General features: G+C 36.8%; 1 protein-coding gene across 1 annotated transcript in view; it reads right to left on the bottom strand.

Annotated features, from left to right (window-relative positions):
- ANOS1 (anosmin 1) overlaps positions 1-16,908 on the bottom strand; it is a 135,296-nt gene that overhangs the window by 23,012 nt on the left and 95,376 nt on the right. Inside the window, exons 7-9 of the mRNA XM_005487543.4 lie at positions 15,622-15,824; positions 12,354-12,501; positions 7,437-7,586 (exon numbers count right to left, since the gene is read on the bottom strand). Of these exons, the coding sequence (XP_005487600.1) occupies positions 7,437-7,586; positions 12,354-12,501; positions 15,622-15,824 (501 nt within the window). The remainder of the gene's footprint in view (positions 1-7,436; positions 7,587-12,353; positions 12,502-15,621; positions 15,825-16,908) is intronic.

The following is a 16,908-nucleotide window of genomic DNA, read 5'->3' on the forward strand; positions in this document are numbered from 1 at the left end:
TTTGAAAACCATCTGCTCTACCAAATTTTATTATTTGTGGTTGATGTTATGAGTCCCACCAGTAATATTTTAAATATTGTAAGTATTTCACATTTGGACAGAAACCAGGGTCCTATAGGCACTTCATAAAGCAAAGCAAGCAGAACTGGAGATGGGAGATGCTACCCTTTACATCCTTTTAAAAAAGGCAGAGAGATTTTTTCCTGAAACTACATTAAGACAATGTAAAGTAGAAACACAAAGTTAGGGAGGGGTAAGAACCACACAGACACTTCTGACAGGATGTTCTTGTAACTCCAGAATAATTTTCCATGATAAATAAAGCTCACAGCACTACCCATCTCCCCAGCTCAATGCTGTGGAAGCCCACAAGATACAGACATCTGAGTCAGGAGTAGCACATATGGAAAAGCAAATTCTGTAATATCTACCAGTGCATTTCTAAAGAGGTGATCTAGTTGAAGAGTCCTGTTCTTAGAGCCAGCTTGACTAATTAAATCCCTAAGAACTAATGCATATTATGCATACCCACACAATCAGCCACTGCTGAGACAAAGTCCCTGTATTTTCCTGGAAGTCTGAGGGCAATATATTAGTGTATACTTCACTATAATTAGTCAGGTCATTTTGTTGAAAGAACCATCTGGACCATAGTGATATCTTGAAGTACAAGTATTTTACTGCTACAATATCAATAATTAGAATATGGCCAGCTGCTCAAACACTAATCTGCCTAATGCAACAGCTAGTACCAAACTAAATAATGCTTTAGTGTTCAGCAAGTACTGCAGAATTCTTTACAGTAGGAGCTGGAAACTCCAACTGCCACTGAAGGATTTCTTTACCTTCAATGGCCCTACTGCCATGAGAAAGGACCATTTGAATGTCTTATCAATGGGAAAACTTTCACTTCAAAACCTGCCACATGAAATACCTTATTACAAACAAAGAGCCAGCACACAGTCACTTCATTTATGTCCCTGAACTAAGTGAAAGTTAATTTTGTTTTCCTAAGATCTGGGTTTAAAAGCATTTGTGTTAGCTCTCTATTTGCTTTGCCATGCCTTGTATTTTATTCTTCTCAGTAATTTAATTCATTATTCTTGTTTGGTTGATTTATCAGACAATGGTAGATTTTCTGCGTCTTCCTGCCTTAAGTATTCTTTTTTCTTCTGCTTTAGCATTTACAGAAACACAAAGAAAGAAGCCTGAAGCCAAGTCTTAATGCATTTTAAATATTTGTCTTTTTAAGCAAAACCAAGAGGCAGACATATTGATTTTGAATATCTAGAGGTACTTAAAATGTTTAATTTAAACAGGGGGAAGTAAATGCACATAGACTTAATTCAAAGAAAAGGAAGCTAAAGCTTTACCTGAGCAAGGAGAGTTGTATTACACTCAAATAACAGGCACTGAGAAAAAGGTAGTAAAGGCAGAGTAATGACTTTTGAAAATATTGTTGTGACAAGCGCTTTGGAAAGAAATTACATTCTGATATTTTAGTGCATTATAATCATTGCAGCAAGTGATGGAAATTGATGCAGAGAGTTCATAAAAGGTGGGATTTTTTTTTCCTATGTCTGTCTGGGCAAAATTTTATTGTCATATACAGATTTGCAGCAACTTGGAGGATTTTCAGCTAAGTCCAATACTCAGCTGTCTAGTTGCCCAACCACAGACAAACAGAGAAAACTTCAGAATTTTTTATTTTCACACTTTCAGTCTTGATTATTGCACAATATACTGAGGTTCTTAATCATCCCCAGTATCCAATCACTTTAAATTGGGGTTTCAGAGTGCATCCATTTTTGGTAACAGATGGTACTCTGTGACCTCAGCAACAAGGAGTTAAAAGTGATTTGTTTAATTTGATTTCACTACTTGATGATTTCCAATTTCACACATCAAGACGGCCAAAATATCTGGCCATGGAACACATTCTACTTTTCATTTACAAAAGGGGGATTCATGCTGCTTAAGGAATGTACTGTTTCTCTAATCCCTGGCCTAAGTGAAAGGCAGCAAGAAAAAGACACTTTTTTCCTTCAGAAAGAAGCTATTGTATTCATATACAACATGCTTTTGGATGGCTCTGTCTAGCAGCATCATGTGCACTTGCTAAGTACCTTGTACTGCCTGAAGTGTGGAGGTATTTTTGCTAGCATGCATCTTGAAGTGATTATTGTCACCATACCAAAGCATGCAAACTGAAAGATTATTTCAGAAAGAGCTTTATTTTAATGTAAAGTCCAGACTCTACATTCCATTCATGCCTTATGCTTACTCAAGTTAATGGGACTTAAGAAATGACACTTGAAGAACAGGCTCAGATAAGTCTTTCCTGTTTACCAAACTGTGGCACATTATGATGCATATATATGGAAATCCATCCCCTTACTCAGACTTTTATTCAAACACTGTGTTCAGTTTCTGAGTACTGATATGCAGTCACTCTTTTGCTGTATAAGAAACTCAGCAATAGTTTAGTTCAATAATAGTTTGCAACACCCCCTCTGATGCAGTTGTTGCACAGGACAGAGGTCTGATGAATTCTGTTTAGAAGGATGATATAAAACTGAGAGCTTTGGCCCTGATGGCATCACTGTGGTCTTTTCACTGCCTTCCCAGAGGCTCATCTGCAAAGTTCACTGAGGAAAACATCTTCAGTCATGGAAGAACTGTCTTTGAATAGTCAAGAGACATCACCATACCTTCTGTAAGTCATAAGGCACATTGCAATACACATGGATGGCCTCTGCAGGTTTGTATCGATGGAGGATGGATTGAAAAAACAGTGACACTATCTGTTACAGGGCCTTACAGACAGAACTGAATAACTTGATTTAACTTCACAGTTAGTTTGACTTTGAGCAGATGGTTGCACCAGCTGCCCTCCAGAAGTCCCTCCTGCCCATTTAAACTCTTCTATGACTGACCTATATTTAGCTCCTTAGACTGAGTAAAATGATTCAAATTCAAAAGCAAAATAGCTTCTCAGCTAAAATGGGACCAATGAAAATAAAGAAATCATCTAAAACAACCTTAGGAGCATGTTTGTGTTTCTTTAAATGATATAAGCAATCCACACAGGTTTTTCCTTCTGTTTCTGTAATCTGTGGTATCCTGTGATGCTTCAGTGTTGGGACACAGTAAAACCTCTTCTACAGAGCCATCTTAATTTAGGAAGAAATTAAAAAAAAAAATTAGAAAATCTCTGGTCTGCATAGAATGGTATGACCACTGAATTAGGAATACAATAAAAAACTGAGCAGTTATTAATATAGAAAAGTAATAATGGTTTTTACTAAGACTGCGGTTATAGCAGCTAATAAAGTTTTCATTACAGCTAAAGGAAACAATTTCAACATAACAAGGGCAACTGTAGGGTTGAACAAAGTTTCAGCAAAGGCAGGGTCCTGCACCTGGGGAGGAACAACCCTCTGTGCCAGCACAGACTGAGTGACCTGCTGGAAAGCAGCTCTGTGGAGCAGGACCTGGGGGTGCTGGTGCACAACCATCTGTCCATGAGCCAGCAGTGGGTCCTGGGGGCCAGGGAGGCCAGGGGGAGCCTGGGGGGCATTAGGGAGAGCATTGCCAGCAGGGAGGTGATCCTGCCCTCTGCTCAGCCCTGGTGAGGCCACATCTGAGTGCTGTGTCCAATTCTGGGATCCCGAGGACAGGAGGGATATGAAACTCCTGGAGCTGGTCCAGTGGAGGGCAAAGATGACTGAGGGACTGGAGCCTCTCATGAAGAAAGGCTGAGGTAGCTGGGCCCATTCAGCCTTGAGAAGAGAGACTGAGTGGGGATCTTATCAATGCTTACAAAGGTCTTAAGGATGGGTATCAAGAAGGTGGGGCCACAGTCTTTTCAGCTGTGCCCAGTGGCAGGGCAAGGGACAATGTGCAAAAACTGAAACAGAGTAAAGTTCATCTAAGTGATGGTGACAAAACAAGTGTAACAGGATGCCCAAAAGGGTTGTGGAGTCTCTTTCTCTGCAGATACTTGAAACCTGCCTGGATGTGATCCTGTGCAATCTACTCCAAGTGAACCTGGTTTAGCAGAGAGCTTGGACTAGATCATCTCCAGAGATCCCTTCCAAACCCAGCCATTCTGCAATTCTGTGATAATATACTGCTTTAAATCTTCATATTAATAAAAACCCCATCCAAAATCTAAATAACATTTTTTTATTTCATCATCTCTGCAACCACATCCTGTTCATGTTATGAAGTCTAACACAGAAAATCCAAAACTACTTGAAAACTATACAAGACAAAGCAAAGACTACTACAACCAATTGAAATTTGATCAATTTACAAATGTCCAACATGTTTAATCTTGAGACATTTATTTCTTTAATTTTTTTTATCATGTTAACTCTTATGCTTATCAACCTACTTATTTCACATGGTTTCATGCTGGCCTCTTAATTTTTCTGTTTTAAAGTTACACATTCTAATTTAGGACTATAGAATGGCTGTGTTTCTCCACCAAAAAAAAATGTTGATTTTTAATAGCAAACTACACAAAAATGAGAACATTAGTGCAAACAACAGAGACTTCTGTGTTCACCCACTATGTAGGAGACAAACACATCAATTTTTTTGTCAGGAACTATTAGAACTCTAATTGCCTAGCTGCAATAAAAACAGATGCCATGCCACTGAGCAGGCTCAGGTAAGGTCTCTTTCAGTATCTCCTGTTATAGTTGCTGCACTCTACTACCTCCTACAAGTCCCTAAACACAATCTAGTGCAGTTCATAAAGGTGAAAGATGTGTGGGTTCAGTTCCCAGCACAGCTGTCCCAGTAACTGCTGTTTTTCATGAAGACAATGTGATTTTCCTGCTGTGTTCCTTGCACAGTCACACAGACGTGCTCTGCAGTAAATTGTTACTAGCAAATTTACAGTACCTCATCCATGCAATACATAATCTCCAAACCCTTGCAAGAGCTTATAAAAGCTGCTGGCTCCTATATTTCAGTTCCACACAAGGCAATGCTCCTGCTGAGTTACTGCATGTGCTGTCACTCAGAATACTGATATTTTCTTTTTAAAAAAGAAAAAAAAGGAAGGTAAGAGTGATGAACTGCCACATTCTGCCTCTCTTCATACACCTTTGCTATCACTGCTTGTTCTGCAGGAAAAAGGAAGGCATCTCCCACTGCAGGGCTGGGGCATGTACCTAAGCACCCCAGTGCACCTCACAGAATTTGCCCCCTGCCCAGGGCCAAAATGGGTTTCTGGGTGTCCCCTTATGTCACTGGATGCACACAGCTCCACACAGGATGAGTCACTGTACACTCAGAAACTCAGCAATTCAGCTAGTACACCCCTGGAACAAGGTGACAGCATAAAATCCATGTCATTTTTGACAGGTCTGTGACATAGCTCTCTATGACATTCTCCAATTCTGGAAATTATACCACTTTTAAATTCTCTAATTTCCAAACTTTGAGTCACTATAAGGATGCTGACTGCATTATTTCTTTTTATAGACATTTATAGCCTTTAATACAAATATTACCTTCAGGTATGTTGCAGACAGTGAGATTCTGCTCCAGATTTAGATGGAAACATTTAGGTTTCTATGGTGCAATGCCTCTAAGTTCAATAACTATAATACCATTATAAATAGTGGCCAGTTAGTTCAAGATATCTCTGTTGGAACAAGAATATTGCTGTTCTGCTCAGGATTTTCCCTCCATTAAGTATAACTAACTTTGGCAAACTATTCACAAGGTGAATGTCGGTAGGGGTGCTGGCATTCTGGTCACAGGACACATGCTCTTTCTTCTGGCAGGAAAACAGCTGCAGCAGGATTGATTGTTCCACTGGGCTGAATCTGCAGACTGTGAGTTGCACAACCCTGTCTGATGCCTGTGGGAGACATCCTTGTCTCCTCATCTTTGAATCCTGCCCCTCATTTTTTTCAGCACAGACTACCAAGAATAGAACCTCAGCTCACAGAGAGACATTAGGCATCTCTAAGGTTTCTACAAATGAGCTGTCTAGGCTCCCCTCTGTCCTCAGTAAAGAAGAGAGGCATCTCCAGAGAACAATTCTGCTGCTGTGGGGGATGGACTGCTACAGAAGTCACCTGCTTTTCTTTTCTAGCAATAAAAGAAGCTTGGACAATGAGTTGACATCTCACTTGCAGAGGCTAAAGTTCAAGGTGATCAGTCCTGACAAAGCTCAGAACATATAAATCTCACTTTGGGTAACGAAAACCACATTTTTTTGTAAAATTGTCTCAATTTTATTTAAACTTTAAATTGTTCCAGCGTTCCATGAAGAAACCCAAAAATGAAATATAAGGGGGAAAGGAAGAAAAAAAACCTAGCATAGCCAAGACAGGGACAAATATGCAAAATGTGCACGTACTCAGCTGAAACAAAGCTTGCAGGTTTTAGGGAGGAATAAGGATGGATTTGAAAGTAATTGGCATAGCAGGGCCTGGAAGGTAACCATTTAAAAAGGCAGGCAAAGGATAAGAAGCAAAGGACACCTCTCACAATCCACAATATCCAGTGTGACATATTCCTATGTTACACAGCATAACTGAACATTTATACAGCCTGTCCTCTTTCAGGGTGATGCCACACACATCTAAACTCAAAAGCACTTAAATAATTCTGAAATTCTTTGAAAAATTCAAGACGAAAATATGACTATTCACTTTGTAGCCCTTGATTTCAAGCACAAGAATTGAATGGATTTAATTTAGTGGTATTGCTACACATGTAGATTGAGCCAAGCAAAAAAATGAACAGTGTGAGCACATTTTGAAATAACAGCATATAAGCCTTTATGGCTAAACTGGAGCAGCCTATATGCTCTTAGACAACAAGAAAGTAAATCCCTTTTTTATTTCTGAATATGAATAGACACTACAAATTTGTGTCATTTTCCTTTTGACTGGAAAAATAAATCATAGAATTGTTGTTAAGACTTTTCTGAAAACCAGAAGGATGCAGCCTAGAAGAAAACTAACTTCAAAATGTTTTCTGGCTGTGACCAACTATCCATTCTGTTCTAAATCAAGGCGACCGATAAAGTTTGGCATAAAGCTAAACATGCATATGTTCCTCAAAACTTTTGTGGGTAATGTCAAATTCTGCAATTTAAAACTTTACAAAGGTAATTCCTACCAAAATAAAAATTGTCTCAGCTCTGTGAAGATTCAGTGTCCCAGCGTGACTGACTATAATTTTTAGATAGCTAACTCAGGTCATTTCCTCCTGTAAGACATACACACAGACATAACACGAAGAGGAGAGGCAATGTTTCCCTCCAATGTGAAGATGAAGGGATGAAAGGATGGGTGTAGGATTCTACTATTAATTACTTATAATATTGTGTTAATGTTCTACAACTCTGAGATGGATAGGAAGAGTCCTCCTTAGAGAAAATAGTAAAGCAAAATTTGACTAACCTGTCTTCTTCCAGTAAACTTTGACCTGAAGTTGATTGTCCTGATAGAAGGGAGTTCCAATTTTAAGAAAACGAGTGGTTTTCCTTCTTTGAAAGGCTGGGTAAGGATCTACCAGTCCTTTCTGTGGTTTCCCAGCTGGTGTCCGTTCCTCTGCAATACACAGAACAATCAGGAAACTATTCAGTTAACTACAGTGCTGTATAATGGATGTGCTAAATTTGGTGTAATTCAGAAAATAATAGTATCTTTATTCCAAATTATCTTGTTTCCATTTCTTACCTAAATGAAATAAATATAAAGAATTAATGGCTGAAAAATCACTCATTTGAAATTCAGTCAAATTTAGAAAGTAACCAAAAAAAAAATACATTTTCATAGGGAAATGTCTGTAAATTTTCTGAAGAGTAATAAGGAAATGGACTGTATTTATATCTCAAAGAACAAGAAATGTTAACACAAAGATTTTTTAAACAGGCACAGTATCTACTAGTAGTTCCCTCTAATACTTCACAGTCTTTATATTCATGCAGTGTTTGAACATGCACAAAATCCAAGGACAGCACGGAATGTAACCCACAGAGTGCCACATGTGGTTACTACATCAAAGTAAATATAGTCCTCTGGTATGCTATATATGAACACTGTGGTCAGATTAAAGATCTGTCTAGCCCACTTTCCTGTTCCCAACAGTGAATGGTGAAGGCTTAGGAAAACATTGCAAGAGCAGAATTTTCTTTCAGCAATTCCCTTGGTGCTGTGTGCCTGTTTCCAACAAGCAATTGCAATTGGATGTCCTTCATCAAGCATTTTCTTTGGTAAAAATTTATCATCATTTAGTAGGGTTGACAGTACTAATAGATATTTTCAGTTGAAAAGAAAGAAATGTTCATTCAAACTGCACTTTTCATTGCACACTTGCAAATGTATCTGATCTAATTAAGAGGATCAGATTATAACCAAAAAAAAAAAAAGCTGTATTTATTTCAATAGTATACCTAAATTAAAACTAAATAGTCCAATAATAAGGAAGTGGCAAATTATTAACTGCATACCTGAGAGAAAGAGGGAAAGATTCAGGTTTCAATAATTTCCAGGAGTAATATATAAACTTGAACATTTTGCCTTATATGCAGCTTCAATTAAAACTGACTTGCTTTATGGCCAAGTTTCACTGTCTTGGCCCTTTGCTGAATCTGATACAGTTTTCATTTTGTTAGTTTGTTTTATATTAAACTACCAAACTTAATTCTTTCTTAAGGTAACCATAAAGTTACTACTACCCAAATGAAAATGAAAAAGTTATAGAGAGAAGTACAAACTAAAATCTATTAGGTATTCCTCAATTTAAATTATTTTAATTTTATTAAATCTCTTTTGCTATCTCCGTCTGCTCCACTTCCACAAAAACCAGGACACCAATTTAGAAGATTTCTATATAAAGATCAAGCAAGAATCTTGCACATTTCCCAGAAGTGAGGCGCACAAATACAGTGAGGCAATGCCTTTCTGAGTGTGGGGAAATGTAATGCCAGAGGGCTGAGGTCAAAGCTCACAGAATTGTGTAGGACTAAATTACTTCAGTGGGGTATGGGCTATCTCTATTCTGACAACAGGACCAGATACCCAAAAACCAGAGCTTAATTCCACACAGAGCTGAGTACCTGACAGTGGGACTTCAGCAAAATTGGCATGTTGCTTCTGGAATTATTTCCCAAAGTCCATGGTAGTCCCAAATTAAAGACAAGCCAAAGATGTCATGTCCTAGATAATATTTCAGGCAATTTTTTTATTTCTTTTTCATATGTCTCCATCTGCTTCTGAGTATTCTCAAAATTACATCAAGCAACTAACCTGAGTGAGATACAGAAGATGAATTTGCATCTCCTCCAGGAGAGGTTTTTACTTGCTTTTCTATGTAAAATATAATCTAGCCTTTTAAAAAAGTGTCCAAAAAGGCCTAAATACATCTCTCATTGATAGAGTGCTCTGTCAATTAAAGTGAGTGCTATCAGTGTTGGGTTCTAAGAATCTTGACTCCTTTACTTCATGGCTTTAAGAGAAGGGATGCTCAAATTTTTTCTATAAATTTATTACTGAAATACTCAAACAAATATGTGTTTTACTTGGTACAAGCACTGATTTGCAGTTAAAGAGAAAATACTGCTCATTAAATAAATGGATATTAAAAATTTGAACAGTCAGAATTCTTGAAGTAAACAAGATCAAAAAGATATTGTTCCCAATGTAGTTTTACTCTAGTTTAAAATACAATACAACAATTAATGAACCTTTTAGTACAAAAAAGTCACCCCAGTAAAGCAAAATAAAACAGAAGGCATTAAAAAATCTGTACTAATTAGACATAAGTAGGTAGCAGATTTTTAGAAAAACTACTGATGGTCCATTTTCTGAAGCAAAATCATGGAGAGGGCAGGGTATCCAAGCAAAATTGTGGAAGGAATTTAAATCTAGTTGTGACAATGAAAGGAAAGAGGTTGCACTGCAGTGGACAGATAATGATGAAGCAGTGGAGTCATACGTGAGGTACAGCATAAATGAACTCCATTTGGTGGGGAATTTATAAGTAATAACTCAGATGTGACCTGCATCAGATTGTGAAAAACACAATGGTTTGAAGAAGGAAAACTGAAACAAAGATTTTCTCCATACATAAACCCAGAGGTGATATAGACCAAGAGTCAGAACATTAGTGAGGCCACAGAGAGCTAATACAGACATACCAGTGAAAGGATTTCTTACAGTAAATATGAAATGATACAAAAAATTACATGCTCATATCTCAATTACTCACCTTCAGTTTAGAAGGCTTTTGTTATATGGAAAGTCTTTATTTACTATCATGTTTAAAGATTATGATGGTCTGACCTAATGTCAAGAGTACCAATACAGCATGACAAAGGTCAGCTGATTAATTTTCTTTGCTCCCAAGATGAAAACACTTATAAAGCTATATTGATAATAAAATGAGACAAAGAATTTAAAAAGCTTGCCCATTTTCTCTTTGGTTAGTTGTATCCAATGGCATCTGGAATTTTCTCCCACTTAGCAGGACGCAGACCAACCTCAGACAGATAAAACCCCACCATCAGGATTCTTTGATTTAGCATAAACTCAGCTGTGAGTTGAGTTCTTACTTAAAGCTGTGATGTTGTAGTGACATGACAGTCAAGATGACTGCACTGAAAACTAAAAATCTTAAAGTTAGCACCAGGAGCCATAACTTCACAGAAACTTTATTAAAATAAGCAGGAAATTGGGTAGGGGGACAATGTGGAAAAAAATTTTTGCTTGCTTATCTAATGAAATTTGCAGGGGGGGAAAAAGAGCAGAAAAAAAAGCAGCAAACCCCACAAACAATTCTTAGAAAAAACCAGCAAAATCTGAAATCTCTCAAACACCAATGATACTACTCTACCAGAGCTCAATGGCTCACTGTATGCAATTAAAACACCCAGTTCCCACAGTTATTTTTTCCTCTATTACCTCTCCTGTGTAAATATACAAAAAGAAGGATAACTTAATGTGATAATTGCAAGAAGATTTTGATACCATGCACAGTCCTGCAAACTAAGCTCCTTTTCTAGGAGATGAAAAAAAGCACGAGTACAATCTAGGAGGGCCAATAAGGAAAAGGCAGAACTCTTTTACTTTTATTGGGCTTCATTGAGGATTTAAACTTGCCTAATATACAGACAGTGGAGATTCAAGCTGATATTTTGGTATGGATTTGAAGCAAAGACTCAGTGTATGGACGAGATGAAAACCTGACCTTCTACTGTCTCTCAAGATGGCCCAAAAGAGTAGTAAAGATTAGTTTAAAAAGGAAAAAGAAGGATGCTTCAGCTTATTTTTATTTCTTGGTCCATTAACACCAACCACAGATGAGAAGGTCTGTGATAGCTAACAATCACATTACAATATTTTATGTATACCCAAACAGAATATGGCAACAACCACAGTTGATTAGTGAAGTTGAAATTAATTACAGATCTCTTATGAAAATGGCTACAAGTTTAAACTGTGAGTGTACTTTAAAGAAAGAATGTAAATGAATACAAAATGAAATGGAGTCAGGGCAGAATAATTAAAATCATATTCTTTAACATCTTATTTTCAGAACTTTGCTGTATCAGTTAATCAGCAATTGGGGCAGTAACTCAGTATTGTACCGTAATTGTATAAATAGCATTTAAACAAGGTTAAGATTCATGGTGTTCTGCCAGATTCAGACACAGTTTGCAATTACATTACTTAGCATGTGAGGTTCTAAAGAAGTTCTATAGCGTAAAGGTTCTAAGAACCTTTACACTATAATCTATCATCTGAACACCTTGAGATTTTAATTTGAATGTGGGTCCTATGTGTGCACTATTTTGAGAATGCATGGTTGACAGACATGGAATGTTTTAGATTCCCTAAAAGAAGAGTCAGTGTTTTATATATCAACTCATAACAGACACAAGGTTTTGTGTTCCAAGAATCTGACTTAAAGAGCTACTAAAAATGGCCAGGATTTTGGAAAGCGTTGCAGGTTAATACTGTCCAGTTAAGACACACAAAAATGGTTTTACTCCATCCATTTAGAAACACAGTCAGTATCTATATTGGCATTGAATCTAAAAAATATTAACACTACAGTTATGCAAAGGCTTTCATTTTCTTTGCAACTGTTTACTTCATGTGAGTAGAGTCTAAGTCAAAGAATTAGGCAAAAATTGTCACCAATTTTTAAATAGGAAATTTAACAAGAAAAGGTTACTCAAGCTGACCGGGAGATGATCACTGTGCTATGGAACAGCCTACTTAAAGATTTTTTAAAATTTAAGATACCATTATATAAAACATTCAAATTCCAGATAAAGGAGAGAGACAGCATTCAGATGTTTGATTACTCACTATTATTCCTGATGTCCTGAGTCGTGCTAAAATGGAGGGAAACCTTTGCACTTTTTAGGCGTATCTGACCCCAACGTGTCACTGCCTGCAGCTCCACATTATAGTTGCTGTTGGGTTGGAGCCCCTCCAGGACCACATAATTTTGGGCCTATAATAGAATAAATATACAAAGCAATTATAATATTGCTGAAACACATGCCTTTATTAAAAGCAGACTTGTTATCTTAGGCACAAAACCTTTTTGAAGTTAGAAAACTCATATATAAATTTCAGAGCAAAATTTCCTTTCTGCAAAAGATTTCTTTAATTGGACTCTGTTCTTCTGTGTCATTTAAAAAATACTAGCCTACTTGATGTTTGCATAATTTTGGCAATTTCTTGGCAATTCCAAACCTATTGTTTAGGCAAAACCAATGAGGCTTTCTTCTATATAACAAGGTTTTTCTCTTATGCCAAAATCATTTTAGCAAAAGGAATTTAAGCACTTAATTCCACAATTTCTGTGTTAGTAAAGCAATTGAAAACTTTTTGCTAGAGACAGTCAGTCTGAAGATAGCTAAAGTCCAACATTTAATAATTTTTTAATACGTTCTATTTGTTTAAACTCTTGAAAATAAAAATCTAAAAAACATGGACCAACCTAAAATACCCTCTCATTGGAAACAACACTTTTTCCTCTGTAGAATGGAAAATAGTGTCACGGACGTGTACAAAATGGGGAAACAACAGATCGGGTTTATCATTCTCCAGTCAAAAACCCATTCATTAAGGCAAGGCACATGATACTGTAAAGAAGAGTCCAACCTTCTCAGTCTTATATTTTATTTTGCTAGATTTAATTATAAAAATATCCTTTTAGTCCATATGCCAGGTTGAACATATTTTGTTAGAATTTCTTGTGCCTTAACAGTCCATATAGAGTAAAAAAGGTAACCATATACCAAGGGAACCACCCTATATTTAACATTTAGGATGATAAAAGGAGATTGCCAAAAAGAATTTAGTATTAATTATCTTTACTTGTTTAGTGCTGACATATTGATTATAACTTTTGATTAACAGTGTCAATATTGCACTCAAACTAACTCAATGTCTACCTGGAGTGAATTCATATGGAAATCAGTAAGAAATTATTTGGGTTGGGCTACATCTAAAGGTAAAAACTGGACAAAAATAATCTTCAGTGGTCTTTAACAATTAAGAATTTTCCACCTTTCCTTTTTTGTTTTTTAAATGTTCGTGCATTTGCTGTTCTTTAGCCTAAGAGTTGCTACAATATTCAAATGACCATTGATTAGCAACTCATCTGGAATGTCCTGAATCTCACTGGCAGTGCTGTGCAGTTTCACGACATGTCGCAGAAGAAAAAGTACAAGTCGGGAGCAACATGAGAGATGTTGTAAGAATCTGCCTTTTCTCTAAAATGCACCTTGTATTTCCCTATATTCAAGGTCAGAACTTTGTCTCATTTACCCTAATGTTCTAATGGACCTGGTTTAGTATTATTTCTATGTAGGAAGTGCCCTATGGAAAGGTGTTAAAGATTGCAATGCAAGATGTTTTCAATTACCATCTGTAGGGCAGATTATTTTTTGTCAAGTGGGCAGTTTGCTTTATCTCTCTCTTTGAGTGACCACATTCACACCTCCCTGGGGAGGGGACACCTGCTGATAACAGCTATTGAATGTCACTGCAGGGCTGATAAGAACTACAGCATCCCACTGGGAGATGCTCTTCCCAGAGGGAGGAGCCAAGCATTGCTACCCAGATATAATCCAGAGAATTTGGAGACACAGATTTCTCCACGGGATTCCGCAGAGGAACAGCAGCTGTCTCTTCTTCTATGGGATCTTTGGAGGAAGAATACATCCTTCTCTACAGGATCCCTGCTCCAACAGAACCACACGTGACACTTCAGGAGGACTGCAGCCACATTTCCAATTGGACTGCTACCAACACGCTGACCAACAGGGTGTCAGGTTGGGTTCTGACTCTGTCAGTGTTGTTCTAGTGTAGTGCATTATTTTATCCTTTTATTTATTAAATAACTGTTATTTCCTGCTGCCATATTTTTTTACGTGAGAGCCCCTTAATTTAAAATTTATAGCAATTCAGAGGGGTGGTGAGGGTTTACATTCTCCATTTCAGGGTAGGCTCCTGCCTTCCTTAGCAGACTCCTGTCCTTCCAAACCAAGACAAAAGGTATTAAAGACCCAGATCAGTTTTAAAATTCTCTGGGGTTTCTGATGTACTGTCTAGCTTGTAGAGAGAAAGCTCCCTGTTATCTTTAGGCTGAAGCCTCTTTCCTAAAGGTCTTTACTCAATGTAAGGTTTCTTGAGGAACACAACCTTTTCTATGGAGCACAGTCCAACCCTACTCCTATCCTGCCGCAATTATTTTTTAAACAACAATAAAGAACTAACCTTCCTTTCTGTGCAAATTGACTTGCATGATTTCATCACACAGCCTTCACTGCCTTTATTTCTGTCATGGTTTGGTGACTGAGGGACAGAGGGGGAATTGTGTCCCTCTGACTGTCATTCATCACAGTGCAATGGGCAGACAGAGCCAAAACACAGTGTTAACATTGACATGGGGCCAAAGCCTCACTATCAAAAGCACTGACAATCAAGTCATATCTAACTGATTTCTGTTATTCCTATCTATTTCTATTAATTGCTCTAAAATAATATGCAATATCCTTAAGGATATCATAACAAAAAGTTTTCCAGTAAAGCAATATTTAATGTATTACTCAATAAATTCATAGGAACTAGCTGCTAAGAAAATACTGCCAGATATTTGGTACAGGAGTTTATTTAAAGAGTTTTGTGTGGTTTTCCCTCAGACCTACACTGACTGTTTAACGATTAGTCTATGACTGTGTCACAAGTTTTACTTGCATAGTGAAAGAACAATGTGACAGACAATGACAGGCTTTCAAATAAAATAAACACTTTAAGAAGCACTAACTGAATAAGCCTAAATTTAGAGGACTAACAGCATTTAAATTTCATTCATCTTTCCTGAAAAATCTTATCGTATTTACCTGTATTCTAAGGCAGAAGTTTATTTCTCTCCCTGAGTTTAATCTAAGAAAAGGATTGAGAGATCAAAATATTCTATGGACTTCATGATTGTAAAAATTAGGACCACTATTTTACCAGTGGCTGAAATCATTGGAACTTATCACACATTTTATACTTACACTCTATTTTGCATAAACATAAACAATATTTCTGTCACAGCTACTGATTTCTTTCTTACCCCATCAGTGATCTTCCTTCTCTTTTTTTTTGCTGGAATTACATATTTGCTGTACGTCCAGCTCCAGAAGACTTTGTAGTGGTGCACTGGGATATCAGGCTCTTCTGGAAGATCCCAAGTAATCATTGCATTTACACTCCCATCATTGTTTGCACTGATATTGGCAATCCTGATATTAGATGGAGCTGGTGGAGCAGATGGATCTAGAATTTAGAAAAAAATGAAAATATTTTAAGGGAAAAATCATCTTCATTAAGGTAAAGATTACCTTCCCCATATATTTATGAGGCATTCACAAACTGGATTAAACACTCTAAATACGCTGAGGAAAATCTGGGCAATGCCTTCCTGTAACTGATATGGCTTCTTGTAAATTCTAGAAATTCAAACTCTACTGAAATAAAAATTATGGATTAGCATCTAGTTTGTCATTCTTCTGTGTTGTTGATAGTTCACAAACATTATGAAGCTTTATCAAAATGCACCAGACTATCAGTTTTCCTTCTGTCACTCACTTTAAATACACAGTGAGTGTAAAATACTCAGTTGTACAAGAGGCCTTGTAGAGTCCCCACAGAAATGCATGGATGAAACACTGAATATCTTTTCATTCCCAGATAATTCTCAGATGATTAAATTATTTTTTGATATATTGAATCTTTCCTCAAAATTCTAATATTGATATCTTCCACCATGGGACACAAACACTTCCTTAGACTAAATGTAATTAAAGCATAATGATATATTACACTGTGGTAGAAATCTATAGGGTTTTTTTTTAGAATGTCAAAAAGCAATTAGCTACCTCTTTGATTTATTTCACTATTCTGGTTCAATTCCTGGTCAATATCAACTGAGATTGTATTCCTTCAGTTGTCTTTGTGCTGACTCCAGAGTCAAGGACACACAACAGTCAGAGTTTGAATAAGATTAAATATTGAATCTTTTCCAATATTAAATGTAAGGTCCTCCTTGTGGATTCACTATATAATATCCTGGTCCCAAGTAATGTGAATCAATGAAGATTTTGCAACAGTGCTTCTGAAAGTCCAATTTGTTGTTTACCAACTCCTATCTTTTAATTTGACTTTTTAATTTCTACCCTTTTTAAAATGTCTCTGTCAGCCAAAAATTGATGATGAAATAAAAGGAAACAGCAAAAACAAAATTTACATAGAAGTAAGCAGTCAGACTAAAAAAAAAATTAAAAGCATATCAGAAGAATAAAGGAAATTCATAGCAAATAAGACATATTATCAATGTACAGCCATACAAGCCACCACTTAT

This window comes from Zonotrichia albicollis, chromosome 2, assembly GCF_047830755.1.
Source record: "Zonotrichia albicollis isolate bZonAlb1 chromosome 2, bZonAlb1.hap1, whole genome shotgun sequence".
Taxonomy (NCBI): domain Eukaryota; kingdom Metazoa; phylum Chordata; class Aves; order Passeriformes; family Passerellidae; genus Zonotrichia; species Zonotrichia albicollis.